This window comes from Semicossyphus pulcher, unplaced genomic scaffold, assembly GCF_022749685.1.
Source record: "Semicossyphus pulcher isolate SPU_LCO1_2020_fin unplaced genomic scaffold, fSemPul1.0.p SCAF_2, whole genome shotgun sequence".
Classification (NCBI taxonomy): domain Eukaryota; kingdom Metazoa; phylum Chordata; class Actinopteri; order Labriformes; family Labridae; genus Semicossyphus; species Semicossyphus pulcher.
The window spans coordinates 35,319,742-35,336,570 of record NW_027211693.1 but is presented as its reverse complement, the minus strand read 5'-3'; the positions used below and the strand labels follow the sequence as shown (position 1 = coordinate 35,336,570).

The 16,829-nt window shown below is 40.3% G+C and overlaps 1 protein-coding gene across 3 annotated transcripts in view; it reads right to left on the bottom strand.

Moving 5' to 3' along the window:
* LOC138598026 (mitogen-activated protein kinase kinase kinase kinase 4) overlaps positions 1 to 16,829 on the bottom strand; it is a 65,000-nt gene that overhangs the window by 5,307 nt on the left and 42,864 nt on the right. For 2 of the 3 annotated variants that reach the window (XM_069669677.1, XM_069669679.1), the window contains 11 exons: positions 15,926 to 16,014; positions 15,570 to 15,664; positions 15,014 to 15,098; positions 14,741 to 14,905; positions 13,922 to 14,024; positions 12,633 to 12,788; positions 12,297 to 12,440; positions 11,902 to 12,036; positions 11,650 to 11,750; positions 10,584 to 10,733; positions 633 to 792 (listed from right to left, as the gene is read on the bottom strand). In XM_069669677.1, the coding sequence (XP_069525778.1) occupies positions 633 to 792; positions 10,584 to 10,733; positions 11,650 to 11,750; positions 11,902 to 12,036; positions 12,297 to 12,440; positions 12,633 to 12,788; positions 13,922 to 14,024; positions 14,741 to 14,905; positions 15,014 to 15,098; positions 15,570 to 15,664; positions 15,926 to 16,014 (1,383 nt within the window). The remainder of the gene's footprint in view (positions 1 to 632; positions 793 to 10,583; positions 10,734 to 11,649; positions 11,751 to 11,901; positions 12,037 to 12,296; positions 12,441 to 12,632; positions 12,789 to 13,921; positions 14,025 to 14,740; positions 14,906 to 15,013; positions 15,099 to 15,569; positions 15,665 to 15,925; positions 16,015 to 16,829) is intronic. The other variant, XM_069669678.1, reaches the window with a different exon arrangement.

Here is a 16,829-nt window from a genome sequence, read left to right as displayed (position 1 = left end):
AGAGAGAGAGAGAGAGAGAGGGAGAGGAACATAGATGTGGATATATAGAGAGCTATAGACTTACGGAGGACTAAGGAGCTCTGTGTGTGAATATGAGTAAATAGACTCACTACAGACCGTCCACAATGATATGTTAAGCTTTAGGGGTTATATATATAATAAATGACTGGTACTTCCTGTACGAAGTTGATTCATTTTATACGTTTTATGTTTGCAAAAAAGCAATACTAGAACCACTAGTGCCATGTACGCCCTTTTCCATACCGTGACCATACCTGGGTATGGTCACGGTATGGACATTCCTGGTATTCATCACCAGCCTGACAAACATTTTTTAAATGTCAAGCTTTTTCAGTAACAATGGGAATCCTGTAAATTAACTTTTACCTGTTTGTCTACCTCTGCCATCTCTCTGCCGCAGTGAATGATAATGTCTACAATGCATCCTACACAGTGATGCCTCTCATATAAGAGGCTTGCACAATGAGGTCATTAAGGAAGTACAAAGTGTCATTTTCAAGTAACTATAGGCGTCAGGGCACTGAATATTCGTCTAATGACATTTAAACTTATTGCCCTTTTGCAGACAGAGAAAGGCCAACAAAAGCAGTTATCACGAAAGACCTACTTACCAACTGATGCTGGCATTTCCCCCCACTGTAGCACTGTATCCTTGGTGATGCGGCCATATGTGTCAATATAGACACCCTCATCTTCGTAGCAAACCAGAACCTCTGTTCCAGCGCTATTCGGCAAAATGATGATGGCATGGGGATGAATGGAACCCTGGATCTAAGAAACAAACAAACAACACTACTTTAATCAGATTCTGAAAAAAGAATCTAATTACTGCAAATCAATTTTAAGGACACTTGTTCATACATAAGTACGGTACAGTACAGTAGACATGCAGCAGAAGTAAAGTACAACCCTGCTAACTATTTGAGATTCTTTTACTAAGTATTCTTATTTTCAGGTTTCAAGTTGAATGAAAAAAGAAACAATTACAACAGACCAGTGAAAAACAAAAAAAGAAATCAAAATTAAAACCAAATTCATTTATTCTGCTCCACAGCACCTTGAGCCTTCTTCTACTGAGTTCATCCAGCCAGCAAGATCACTCTGAGAGGCTTGCAGGTTATTGAAGATGCTCTAACTGGTCGAAACAATCGTTAATAGCTCCCAGGATGACATCTGACTATTCCTTTAACTTTCATCTTTAGTGATAACAGCTGCATTCTTGTTGGAGTCGACCTTGTCCCGATTCCTGTCCCCATCATTCCTGTCCCCAAAAAGCCAAGGACCACAGGACTTAATGACTACAGACCCGCAGCCCTGACCTCTGTGGTAATGAAGTCTTTTGAGCACCTGGTGCTCTCACACCTCAAGGATATCACAGACCCTCTCCTGGACCCTCTGCAGTTCGCCTACAGAGCCAACAGGTCCGTAGACGACGCAGTCAACATGGCCCTACACATAGTTGTGTGTGCCTGACACGTAGTTGTATGTGCCTGACACATAGTTGTGTGCGCCTGACACGTAGCTGTATGTGCCTGACACGTAGCTTTGTGTGCCTGACACGTAGCTGTATGTGCCTGACACGTAGCTGTGTGTGCCTGACACGTAGTTGTGTGTGCCTGACACATGGTTGTGTGTGCCTGACACATAGCTGTATGTGCCTGACACGTAGCTGTATGTGCCTGACACGTAGCTGTATGTGCCTGACACGTAGCTGTGTGTGCCTGACACGTAGTTGTGTGTGCCTGACACATAGTTGTGTGTGCCTGACACATAGCTGTATGTGCCTGACACGTAGCTGTGCGTGCCTGACACATAGCTGTATGTGCCTGACACGTAGCTGTGTGTGCCTGACACGTAGTTGTGTGCGCCTGACACGTAGTTGTGTGCGCCTGACACGTAGTTGTGTGTGCCTGACACGTAGTTGTGTGTGCCTGACACGTAGCTGTGTGTGCCTGACACGTAGTTGTGTGTGCCTGACACGTAGTTGTGTGTGCCTGACACGTAGTTGTGTGTGCCTGACACGTAGCTGTATGTGCCTGACACATAGCTGTGTGTGCCTGACACATAGTCGTTTGTGCCTGACACATAGCTGTGTGTGCCTGACACATAGCTGTGTGTGCCTGACACATAGTCGTTTGTGCCTGACACATAGCTGTGTGTGCCTGACACATTGAGACAGACAAACTTTCACATTTACATTCACACCTACAGACAATTTTAAGAGTCACTGACTAACCTAACCCAGAATCAGAATCAGGGTTTATTGACAAGTAGGTTTACACATACAAGGACATTTTTTTGGTGGTTTTGGTGCAAAATGTGTATAACAGAAATAGAATAATAACAAGTAAAAACGCTATTTACAAAGAAAACAAGATAAAACAATGCGCACCAAGACAACGAGGCAGCCATCCGCGACGCCATCTTGGGTGACCAGGTATGAACAAGCAAGTCTTTGGACTGTGGGAGGAAGTTGGAGTACCCAGAGAGAACTGATGCATGCACAGAGAGAACATACAAACTTTACAGAGAAAGGCCCAGATGTCCAAACCTGAAGTCGAACCAGGAACCCTCTGTGAGGTGTGAGGCCGCAGCTCTAACCACTGCACCACTGTGCAGCGTAATATTCTCATTTGTGTGTAATTCAAGGTTATTGTTTCTGCTAAAAATATCTTCTTTATTATTGTACTGTTTAATTAACTACAAAGGAGAGAAGCCATAAGGATTTTCATTGTGTTTGGGAACAGTGACAAAAAAGCTCATTCTGATGTTTAAATGAATCTCGGCAGTTGGTTTGGTATATAGACTCTTTTTATCTATGAATGCCACAGAGGTTGCTGACTTGTTGCTGTCAAGATGCCAGGATCTTATGGTGAAGATTTATTTAATCCACAGTGATGACACCACTGAGTGTTGAACTGCTACAAATAAATACTGCTTGAAAGCCAGAGGGTTCAAAGAAAATGTTATGTCTTCTCATCTTTATTCTTAACGAACCAGCCCTACTTATGTACCTCACAGACATGCAATGAGATAGCATGTTCGTAAAGTTGCTTTATGAACCATAAAGGTCATCTCAAAATAAATTTCAGTGACATGTGCAGGAGGTACCTGAAGAAACTAAATCAGTCAATTACCAAGCCTCCCCTACTGCTAAGAAAACAGACAAGTCTTCTGCAACTGTCATACAATAATGATTTTATTCAGCTCTGATTTCATCACTCTCAATCTTACTTGAAAGTCTCAAACCAATTTGAAAACTCTTATTGACCAGTTCAGAAATATTTCTCTTAGCTCTTTAAAAAAGCGCAGTTAAGTACATTGATCTGTGTTCTAATCCTGTTCACAAACATATATCTAACATGTGATGTTTCTAAACTTATGTCAAACCAGTACAGAAACATATCCAACCAGTTCAGAACGATTAATTATAACCTTTTTGGAAAATTATATCTATCCAGGTCCTCAACACCAGGAACACATCAATCCAGTTCAGCAACATTTATCGAACCAGTTCAAAGTCACACCCACATCACAATTACTTATCTAACAAAGAATACATCTAAAAAAAACAGAGAGATCTCTTCAGCAAAAAGCTCGTCAGAAAAGAGGAAAAAAGAGTCAGGCAGTACATTTTTGTTTTGCAAACATGGGATAATTACTTTTCCTATGAGCATGTTTCATACATTACCAGAGTTTGAGCCACCACAATCCTAAGCATCAGAACAGGCATCCACAGACGTAATGCAATCTTAATCCGTTGCCTTGGAATCAGCATTGTTTCATAGTTTGAAGGTAACCATGGAAAACGCTTGTGTGTAGGTGTGTCTATTTAAGGTGATGAGAGATGCATTGTGTTTGTAAGTGAGTGTGTGTTGCTAAGGTTTCTAAATAAATGAATTAGTTTCAATAGTCATGCAGGAACAGAAATAAGCACGATGAGAGAGTATGTTTTTCTGTATTTGTACATGAGTGCATGTCAGAATATGGATTTACAGCTGTGAAGCAAGTCCAGGATTGTGATGTGTCCTCAAAAGTATTCCAAGACAGTGAACTATAAGGATGACTGCGTAAAGTACTCCGTAGCTGAGGTTGTGTGTGTGCGAAGCCTGGTTGTATATGTTAGAGAGAAAAGAAAAAGATAGAAGCAGCAAGACTGGAGAGTTGAAATGATATCACAGCAGCAGTAGCAGCAGCAGTGGCAGTATAAGGCACTGGTGTAGGAGGCAGCTCTGTGCTCACTTGCTTAATATACCACAGGAGCAGTGAAGGAAAAAAACTGAGGCAAAAACAGGTCAGGACACATAGAGTTAATGATCGCCAGAGAAGGAGGACAGGAGGGATGTATTTTTAGAGCTTTTTTTTCTGTTTTTGTACAATCGTGTCTCCACTTTTTGTCGGAACCAACTCCCGCCTGTGTAAAGACAGATGCACACATTAAAGTGGCTGGGGCAGAGTGTGGATGCATGGGGCTGGATAAGCGGTGTGAAGAACATGAATGAAACAGAAAGGGCAATAAAACTTACAGAGCCATAATGATCAATGATAGCTGGAGCGGCAAGGAACAAGAAGAAGAAAATGTCGTAGATATGTAGTGCAATAAATAATAATTGCCTAAAAATTGTGTTAGCAATTAACTATTGCTTAATCACCAGTGCAGTTTAGACAAAACAATAAGGGCCCTATTTAGACGACAGAAAGCGCACAGTCTTAAGCGCATGGCGCTAAGTGATTTAGGGTGTGTCACACTTTTCAGTTACACAGCGCACAATCTGGGCGCAAAGCGAAAGGCGCAAAGAAGTTGGCTTTAGTCCCTGGATTATTCACAGGCGTGTTTTTGGCATAACGTGAATCAAACCAATCAGAGTGTCAGTTCTCATCTCCTTTAAGAGCCGGTGGGCCAGGCAAACACACTTCTATTTCCTTTTGAGTAGAAGCGCTGCTGTGCGTCCCTGTGTGAGTGACAAGCAGACTCCTGTTGTGAACTCTCCGATGTATATCCATAATGCGCCCTCTAAATAGCAAACACAGATTGCGCTAGTAGACTTTAGACTTTAGACCAGGTTTTTGTTGGTCTAAGACGCAGTCGCTTTCTGCAAGATCACTTGCTATTTACACAGCGTGAGCGCTGGCCGTGAAAATGACGACTGCGCTGGGTGGAAGATAGGGCCCTTAAACAACTTAAGGAATGCATTTTATACTGAATAAGAAAAAGGGCTAAAGCTACACTTTTTCACATCTTTAAAGATTTTATCATATCCACAGACTTTAACACATCTAGTACTTGTTATTTAACATATTTAAAAGGATGTGTCAGAATCATAATGTGAACATGACTCACCAGAGGCTACAGCGAGCTTTATATGCCCACATAGAGGAGGAGAGGAAAACATTTAACTATTCTACCTCTAATTGTACCAGCAGTAGGCGTTTGGTTCACAGTTAAAGTGACACACTCATTTGCACAACCCTTTCTGGAAATAGAAAGATAATATATGATCATTTAAGGGAGGTTGTTTATTATATTTACATTTCTCAAAAATACCTACAGAATTGTATGCTGCACAAATGCTTGCCATGTTAAGCCATCAAATGCAGCAAACCCTAGTATTTAAGAACTTCAGGAGTCTAAATCAGTATGGAAAATATTTATCAAATCTGTATCTTCTGGTCCCATTAACATTACTAACCACATATCTTCCCGGGAGTTCTCGTGCTCCCTTGTCTTGAAGGTTCCTGAGGATCGTTGCTGCAGACCACCTGCTGCTGTGGACCTGCTCGACTGCAACAACTACTAACATCAGCCTTCCCCATAGTATCATTATTGTTGCTGCTAATGCTAATAGTAGACCTGTTGACTTCAACTGTTACAATTACGATTACCTCAGCCTTTATCATTACTCTGCTTCTCTCGCTAATTTATTTATTTATTTATTTATTTAGCTAATCTTCACACTAGTCTACCACTATTATTGGCATTGTAACCATAAGTATGTGTCTGTTGTTGTTCATGTAACAAGGACATATGTTGTTGTGGTAACAAGAACATATGTTGTTGTTGCTCTCTTTGCCTGTCTCTATCCTGCATCTCCTTCTATCCCATGTTCGGCCCATCCAGTCGAGGCAGATGGCTGTTCAACATGAGTCTGGTTCTGCTCGAGGTTTCTGCCTGTTAAAAGGAAGTTTTTCTGCCAATGTGCCAAATATTGCTAAGTGCTACTCATGGTGGATTCATGTTGGGCCTCTCTTTAAATAACTTAACAAAGAGTCGGTCTAGACCTGCTCTTTCTGTAAAGTGTCTCGAGATAACCCTGGTTATGATTTGGCGCTATACAAATAAAATTTGATTGATTTGATTGATTGACCAAAGTGAGTACATCATCAGTAAATCATACTAATTATTAATACATATTATACTAAAGAACTATTTATAAAGTATAAAAGACACTATTTTGGCTCATGTTTTGCCTTTCTGGTTTGAAGCCCATTGATAATTGTTGTACTGTAGCTACATGATCATCAAATTACATCAATAGTAAGTCTTCTAGCTCTTTTTTTGTCAGCTCTGCGCCAAAGCACTGTCAGGCATTAGCTGAACACACACTGACGGATCTCAACTCCATCCACAGATTGATGATGAGCAGGGAGAGGAGGGGGCAGCTCTTTTAACAGTTTATTATTAAGTCCAGACAGATGTTTACTAGTTTAACTATTTGAACAGAGCTTTATTTTTTAAACGAGCGTGCAACAGCAGCTCGTCCATATAATAATCCCCGCCATGTGTGCAGCTCCAAAGTGTGCCCCCGGGGATAAGCCTTGCACAGCCCCGGACTGATTGGTCTCCGATAATGACAAAATATTATTATATTATTAAAACAGGAACATGATCAGTGAAAACTCAGAGTGTGACAGCCTTTATAAAAGGTGCACTGCAGTTCCCACCAGCTCTCTGCAGACAGTAATATTTTCACTCTAACTGCGCGGTGCTAGTAGCTCTGCTGTTTGTGAATTAGGTGCTTCTTGCCATGAGGTTCATTTGCATAGAAAGGGGCTAGATTTGCCCTGAATGTCTACATAATGACTCATTTAAATATGCGCAAAAGGCAGCGCACTTTGGGGTGCATTTAACCCTCTGCATGTGCTTTGTGTCATTTGCACAGGTTTAGCGGGTGCAAAAGCCATGCAATCCTTCAGTGAATTTCCCCCTTAATGTTTACACCATGACAAAAAAGATAAAGGATCAATGATCAATGTGGAAGACTAAACTAACAAACCCCTCTCATCTAGTGTTCTCACTGGGACAAGGGGACGGAGACAGGGTGTGCAGAGCTTTAAACTAGGATGTGAGGTAGCCAGCCAGTCTGAAAATATAGCCAGCTCGGTGGATCCGAAGGCATCAAAGGGAAATCAAAATTTGATCTGAAGATGGTGCTAAAAGAAAAGTTAAAGGAGTAATTCGCCCCTGGAAAAAGCTATTGTCGGTCAAAGCTGGTGTTCTCTGTAATCGATAGAAGCAATAATATTTGAAATTGGCAGCATAGCTGTGGACGACCCAGCGAGAGACGATCAAGTGAAGTACTACAGGTAACGGCTCAGAGCAGTACAGCAGAAATACGACGAGAATATACCAGTGGATCTAAAAAATCTTCAGATCTGCAGTCTACATTTCAAACCTGACGATTTTGAACGAGACATGACATCGGAGGCGAGCGCCCTAGATTGAGGAAGTGTAGTTTAGCAAGCTCCCTGGCCTCTGCCTTATGACGCGTTTCATGTAGTCTGGGGGAGGTTTTCCAGGGCCCATTGGAGAAGCGGACAGCATCCTCCCAAGGCACAGAGAGAAAATGCATTTTTTAATTTACCATATTAGCATGATAGGACTGAGGTAGAAAATCAGCAAACTGGCCCTTTAAGTTTGTTGTCTATATAAAAACAGTGTCGGGATATGTATTCAGAGTATTCAAAACTCAAATCCCAAAATAAACTACCACTGACATGAACTCAACATATGTCTGGTCTAAAAAGCCCAACATGGAATGCACACAGAAGCATCTCTTTGCCCACTGCTTCACATAACAAGTTCCACAATTTAAAGGAAAAAGTTCAAACAACTCCATGTCAGATATGTAACAGGCAATGATGAGTCATGAGTCACAATATTCTGGCGTCAGCTCTACCTGCCCACAGACTGACAGAGCAAGAAGAGAGAGAAAGAAGGACAGAAAAAGAGAGAGGAAGAAAGAGAGAGCAGAAAGACTGAAGGATTAAAAAAGAAGAAAATAAGGAAATGAGCTAATAAATAATGCCATGAATGTGTTTGACAACTATACCTGAGTAGATGGAGAGTGAGAGAGACGGAGAAAGAGGAGAAAAGAGGTGAGTAATGACTTACGTCTGCAGACTGTGAGTTGGAGGCGGTAAAGGTTGAGGAGGAGGGAAAGTGCATCATCAGAGATTAACAGAGTTACATAAAATGGCTGAACAGAGAATTAACAGCTGATGATAGCATGACAAGTAAAAGTCAGGTACAATAGAGAGATCCGTCTACAGTGACAATGTCTATATGCTTGTGGTACCTAAAGTGTCTAAGAGTAGTGTTGGAGGTAGAGCCTTCAATCATCAGGCCCCCCTCCTCTGGAACAATCTACCAGTCAAGGTCCGGGAGGCAGACACCCTCTCTTCTTTTAAGAGTAGACTTAAAACTTTCTTCTTTGATAAAGCTTATAGTTAGGGCTGGCTCAGGCTTGGACTAGCCCATAGTTATGCTGCTATAGGTTTAGACTGCCGGAGGGATGTGTGTGTGTGTGTCTCTCTCTCCCTCTCTCTCTCTCTCTCTCTCTCTCTCTCTGTCATATTAATGCAGCTCATTAACTCTGTATCTTCTGGTCCCATTAACATTACTAACCATATTTCTTCCCGGGAGTTCTTGTGCTCCCTTGTCTTGAAGGTTCCTGGGGATCGTTGCTGCAGACCACCTGCTGCTGTGGACCTGCTCGACTGCAACAACTACTAACATCAGTCTTCCACATAGTATCATTATTGTTGCTGCTAATGCTAATAGTAGACCTGTTAACTCCAACGGTAACAAATACGATTATTACAGCCTTTATCATTACTCTGCTTCTCTTGCTAATTTATTATGCTATATATTATTATTTATTATTATTGCTAATCTTCACACTAGTCTTCCACTATTATTGTAGCCATAAGTATGTATTACCTGTTGTTGTTGATGTAGCAAGAACATATGTTGTTGTTGTTGTTGTTGTTGCTCTCTTTGCCTGTCTCTATCCTGCATCTCCTTCTATGTTGGGCCTCTCTTTAAATAACATAACAAAGAGTCGGTCTACTCAGATAACTTTGGTTATGATTTGGCGCTATACAAATAAAATTTGATTGATTTGATTGATTGATTGATTGATTGATTGATATATCGTGTTCAACTTCAGAGTTTATTATGTATTTACTAAAAGACCCTGAAATATAAAAAAGTATAAAGTATCTTTACTAGAAAAATGCATCATTTATCAAAGCTATACATATATAGAAAGCCATCGCCATCTGGATGTTTAAAATTGAAAAATATCGAACAATCACGTTTACACATGGAAAGGTCTTTGCTGGGACTGGAGCAAAAGTGTTTAAATATGTTGTTTCTTTCTTTCTTTATAAATATATCAACATTTAGTTGAGCTCAGTCTTTTGGAACATGAATGCTGTTTAAACATTACAGAACGTGTCCAGCACTTGCAAAGACGCCCTTAGATGTGAATATATACTGATCTAATATTGGTATTTTCACAAAGCTTATAGGTGTATTAGCTGGCAGATAGGTTGGAAATCTTACACAATCCTCAATTGGTCAGAAGATGGCACTATAAAAAATAAACTCTACATTTTGACCTATGACGTTTGAGCTGCATGACTCAAATAATGATTCTTTTTTTCCCAGTGTTTATCCAGATAAATAAAAAACATTTTTATAGTATATCTGAACTAACCAAAGTGAAACATTCACTTTTGGGGATTTTTAAAATTCTATACGGAACTCAAATAAAATATTTTGGTGTCTTTCAGATCAATTATGCACAAACAATCGACATAGGGGGCCTTTCTGTGTGGAGTTTGCATGTTTTCCCTGTGCATGTGTGGGTTCCCTCTGGATGCTCCGGCTGCCTCCCACACAAAGACATGCTCGTTTGGTTAATTGGTGACTTTTAAATTGCCAGTAGCGTGAATGATTGTCTGTCTCTGTGTGTCAGCCCTGTGACTGACAGGCGATCAGTAAAGGGTGTACCCTGCCCCCAATGACAGCTGAGATTGGCTCCTGTCCCACCTTCCCCCCGATCCTGAATAGGATAAGTGGTATAGATAATGGATGGATGGCCTCTGAGTTTCCCCAGGATATGACCTTTCTTGCTTTTTTATACCAGTAAAACATGAAATTCTGGGACTTGGGCTAACAACTTCAAAGACTAAAAAAATAACATGAAAACCTTTTTCAGACAACAAGACAAACAAGCAAATGAGTAGACATGAAAGAATATTATGTAGAGTCTTACATGCGTAGGCAGGTAGAGGTCGTAAGGTGTGCCAGAGTCAACATCAATGGCGTGGAAACCAGACAAGGAGCCGTAGATGACCTTTAACCTCTGACCTTCCTCCACTGTCAGGTCAACAGACAGGGGTTTTTGAGGCAGAGACCTGAATGACTGAGTAGACATAGACAAAAGGACAAACACACACACACACGCACGCACACACACACACACACACACACACACACACACACACACACACACACACACACACACACACACACACACACACACACACACACACACACACACACACACCAACAATACAAGTTAGTTGGTATGGTCTGAAAACTTCTTGTGACATTTTACTCCTCACCTTGCACTGCACATTATCAAAATAAAAAGTTGCACCAGTATTCTACCTGGAACTGCGCTATATAATTAATCAGCAATTATCTATGACAGATTGTAGGTCAATTGCATAAAAATAGGCACACAAAGATACTCTACAAAGATACTATAATTTCCGTAAGGTAGAGTATTTTGGGCCTTTTCTGTTTAGGGAGGGTTAAGGGAGAGAGGCAACTATGTGGTGAGGTAGAAAAAGTAGCTCAGGCCACAAAGGATGCAGAAATGGGACTAAGTCTGCTGAGAATAGTTGTGTATGACTCTCATAGCCTGGATATGTCATGTCTATGTGTATGTGTGCAAGTCTCTTGCTGTGGAAGTGACCCTCTTAGATTATCCATGTCTATAAATGTTTCGTCCTAGATATGCAAAGATGTGGTAAGAAAGGAAAAACAATGGTGGACTGTGGACTGTTGGTGGTGGATTCACTGCTTAAGAGATCAAATGTCAGATCAAATGTCAGATTTTACTCAACCTGGGTAAGTTTGTATTAGCACCCTTAGAAGGTGGAAAGTTTAGGAAAGAACCTTTAAACAAGGTTTACTAAGAACCCAAAAGGGGTTCTCTATGGGGACAAGTTGAAGAACCCTTTATGTTTCATCTTTATCATCTTCATTTCTAAGAATATGTTTTACACTGACAACACAGAAGATACATTTACAATTATTCCAGTGTTACTAACCTTGAAGGCCATGAATTTGTGGTAGGGTTTTGGGGCCCAGGCATATACCTCCACGGCATTCTTCAAAGCAATCACTAAGAACTTTATCTTCTCGTAACGCACTGGAGAAACAAGATGATAAGAGGCTATCTTATTACTCTGACTCTGTAAATTTAGCTCTCAAATACCTTTTAAGTTGTGGTGTATCATCTTTGTAGGTTGGGATATAAAAAAAAGGTACAATTCTATGTTCCCTTCAAATTGTACACTTACCCACTTTATAGTGCACACAACCATCAAGGTCACCTACTGATGTCCAGCCCTGTCTCTTTTCCACCTCTGGGTCATTGTGTAGGATTTTATTCCTTAACCAGGACAGGTAGTACAGACGAAGCTTGTTCTTTTTACCTTCAAAAGAGAGATTGAAAGAAGTTGAAGGGGATGTGTGTTTATATAAATTGTAACTGAACATTAAATGAAAAAATGGAAATGTTACTGAAATTGATTCAGACCTAAAAGAACAGAAGGTGAACAGAAAACAATGTCCATGGAGTTAAATCCAGTTAAATCTTCTGTGTGAATGCAGCCAATTAAGGCTTCTTGGTGTTCTAGAGCTGCATTAATAGGTGTCAGCATGCTATGTGTACTTCAAGCTACAGTCCTTGTACCTGATATAGTGATCAGTACATTGAGTCCTTCCAACACATCCATCTGCTGAAACCTTCGCCTACTGATGAGGGAGTAGACTTTCCCCTGACCACTTCGATCCAGAAGCCACAGGCCATTCTCTGTCCCGACTAACAGATTCACACCTACAAAACAAGACAGACCGTATACCTCACCACCTAGATGCTGTGTCATACATTCATCTTTTGCTCAGACAAAACATAATAGCACTTTTGTTCTCTTCTTTACACATCTTTAACACATCTAACACACAAACACTAAACAGAAAAATGTATCCTCCAATTAAATATTAATAACCAAAGAAATAGAAAACAAACCCCATAGTCCAGCACAGAGAACCTCAGTGTTGAATTTCTTCTTGTACTTGCGGATCTCGGGAGTGTCGCTCTGTGGTCTGATGTTGGTCGGATTCACATTCACCACAGAGCCCTTCCTGTGGTTCTCCCTCTTGATTGGCTCATCCTTACTGCCTGCTACATTGGGACAAAGAAAAGTTAGCGAATGCATGGTGTAGTTAAATAAGTGTCCGACAGTCACACTTAATAAACCTGGGATCTTTCAAGACTTTCTATCATATAAACTACCTTGTAGAATAACACTTTAAACTATTCTATATACAATTCAATAAAAGATGTGTTAAAATTTGTGTTCAATCTGTATATTCATGTTATACATACGAATAAGTATGTATTACTGTATTTCAGTGTATTGTACTGTATGTGTGAGTATATACAGTACATAGTTTTAATGTGTGTGTGTGTGTGTGTGTGTAAATTGACTCACTTGGGCTTTGCGGTGGCGATGATATGGGGATCAGTGTGTGTAGGGCTGGGTTTAAAATAATTGATTTTTCCGATTAGAATCGATTCTTATTTGAATGACCCAATATCGATTAAAAAATCCCGAGATCATACTTTAAAAATGTGTAAAAATGTGTCTGATCACTCTGGGCGCCCCTGAACACAGCATGACTCAGCGCATCCCCCTGAAACACGGCAGTGAGGGAGTCATACCTGGACTTGTTCACTGCACCTACTAAGGAGACATCAGTGATCGCTGACGGACTCTTTTCATTGTGTGTGCGTCCATGAATACGTAAGTTAGTTTTGCACTGATGTTAATGTAACTCTCTGTTGGCGTCGGCTTTGGCTGCGAGTGTATTTTCGACACATTGTTATACAATATGCCTTTCCCCATAATCTCATTGCCAGTTGAACCCCAGTCTGTTTAATCAAAACCATGAGCCAGATGTTCAGACTAGAAATCTGAAACTGGACAAAAAGTTCATTAGCTGTCTAATTCATAAAATTGTTAATATTGTGCTGACTGCTGTGTGGTTGTCATGTTAAATGAAAAGTACACGATGTAACTTATTTGTGGTCAATTCTTATTGAAAACATTAAACATTTTGCACCATAATAATGCACCAGGTTAGTGGTACCTTGATATTGTAACTGAAATACCCCTAACCAAATCTATATTGAATTGAATCGGATTGGATTGGAAATCGAATCGGGACCTTGTTAATTGGAATCAAATCGAATTGAGAAATTCTTATCGACACCCAGCCCTATATGTGTGTGTGTGTGTGTGTAAATGGACTCACTCGGGCTTTGCGGTGGCAATGATATGGGGATCAGTCTTGGATCGATGAAGGACAGGAAGGAGGAAGATGAGGAGGTGTTTTTACCAGCAGGACTGCTGACAGCCTGATAATGAACGACAACAAGATAAGCAGTTACTCCACACAATTACTTATTGATTTGGTGTTGCCTCCAAACCATATATAGACAATCCTATTTGTGGCTTCATAGATCAGTGAAAACTCACCATTAACTCTAAAGTTCTCTTTCAAAATGTTTTATTTTATTTTACTTCATACTACACATTCGCATTTCAAGGTGGAGTTCAATGTTTAAGTCAGTTAAATAAAAATTGGCACCATATTCAGGACTATTAAGACAAATCATATACCAAGTAATACCCGTGCCTCAAATTTGTGCCACCATCTCCATCTGGTGGACAATGTAACTGATGCAACTAGTCACATATTTTAACAGAAAACAATTTACAAACAATATTAATAACAACAGTTTTAATAAACACTTATTCATAATGTTCTCTTACCTTATCCAGGCAGTACAGCCTGCCTTTATCAAATTATGTCCTGATTATGTCAAATGAAAAACATTTCTTAAAAAAAACAAACTATTTTAACTGCACAAGGACTTTTCCTTCTAATCTTATTGGACCTACATGAATGTGTTTATTAAATACATTACTACTGAGCATAACTCCAGCATGATGTGAATAATAATAGGAAAAAGGGAAATTAAACGTCCATACGGTGTGTGCATGTGTGTGAGTGTGTGCTTTTTGCTCCTGTAATTATTATTTTACTGTATAATTTTCCAAGTACACTTACATATAGTCCTTGGTGTGTGTGGGATCGAGGGGCTGTGGGGGACTGCGAGTAGTTGAGTTCACGTGTTTGCTGCTGGCCCAGTGCATTATCGATTGGACTGGAGGAAGAGGTTTTCTGCAGAAGGTCTGGTAGCAGGTAGGTATCATCTGAATCTATCCGACAAATCTGTGGAACAAGTACCAAGTAAGAGGGGCTGTTGTGAAGGCACATCATATACAACAGCGCAGTAGTACAGCTCAGTAGTATGTGTATGTGTGTGGGGATTCAGGGAACCTGGTTAAGATTGTGGTGAGGTTGCAGTACTATGCCATCAGGTATTCCTCTGAAGTATTTTGCTTTTCCATTGGACAGGCCAGACCTTGAAACACAGACACATAGACAGATTAAGATTTTAGACCAACTGCATTAAACTTTCTGTCAAAAAAAACAACAACACTCTTCTCATAAGCAGAACCACAAACACTGTATCACAGCCATACAGCTTGTCTCAGCTTGATTTGTATAAATTCTTAATTCAGCAGTTATTTTAATCCTGCATTTTTAAACTTTCTTTTTTATCTGTCAAAGTGTTGGGTGGGTTTTACGCCTAGTGGTCAGTCTAAACATTGCCACATAGGCAAAGAGTCTTTTTACTGATCTTTCTCCTATTCTTCACATTGGTTTTATAAATGGCACATCTTGAAACAGTTCACGTTTCATAATTACGTTGTTTGAAAACACTCAAAGAATAATTCAATTCATCTTTCTTCTGCTCTGATATTAAAATATTTTGATGAAAAGATTTGTATAGTGATTTGTACAAGATGTTGCTAGATGATACAGATCTTACCTTTTGGTATCTTCGTCATCACTGCTGCAGACCTCATCACTGGAAGAGGAGTATTCTGTGGCCTTGTTAAGTCGACCCAGGGCAGATCTTCCACCCTGCATGATGGGAGTGAAAGATAATGTGACTAAATGAGGTTGGGTGAGTGAGAAGATCAAAGAATACTCTGAGGTCATTTTTACATTTGATGTGGAAAGGCAATTTTGGCGACCCTTGCCTGCCTGACAATACTGATTTTTCTGATAATGGGACCGTAATGCCTGCTCACAAATGCCATGGTTTGCAGATCTGCAGTGTGTCAGAACAGCAGAATTTTGTTAAAGCTGTGAACATTTTAAGGAAAACAACTGTTAATTTACCTGCGATTGTGCACTGGTTATGTTTTCTTCTGTCTTCCTGTGTTGTTGTCGACAGTGCTGTAGAAGAGGACTCTCCAACTTGAAGTAACCTACAATACACACAAACACAAAAAACAACCCAAACCCTTATCAACCAAGAAAACTCCACAATCGAGTTGATAAATTCTAAAATCATAAATACCCAACCAGCTCCCCGAGATTTTACTAAATCTATTACAATGCTATTGTACTTCCTCTTTCACACAGTGACACCAACAGTTTCTGACAAAGTCTGTGTGAGAAAAGCTGAAAAATTATTTGAAAGAAGTAACAATTTCCCTTGTTACAAAACAACGGGTGTATGGGAAAATATAGTCTTGGCAGCACCAGCAATATGCTCTCATTAGATGACAGGCTACCAATCCCGTGCCCCCCTACTGACTGACTGCCATCACGACTTTTTTCCCCGGTTTTCAACAACAATGTAGGTCAGAGAGGAAAGCATCTTTTCCTCAGTTCCATAATGAGCCGATAGAAAGCTTTTTACCAAAGTAAAGTTGTTTGATTCTAGAACAATCTCTGATCCTTAGCTTAAAACAAAGGAGGCACAGGCCAAGCAGCCAAAGTGAGTGGGAGTTATCAAAAGTTGTTTCCCCTCAGCTACAGACAGAGGGCAACTTTGAAATGCTAAACATATTTTCCGAGTCGTCCTCTTTTTTTCCTCTTGCCAAGCTGAGAGCCACTTCCTCCCCGCTTGCAGCGACGACACAGAGAGCAGGCCTGAGTTGTTTCTTTCTCTCTAGACACACAAGTATATCGAGCTTGTGGTGGGCTTGGTTTGGCTGCATTTATCTGGTGTGTTATGTGTGTGTTGTGTTTGCAAATATTGTTGAGGATGTCGCCAAACTTCAAGGTTTGATACAGT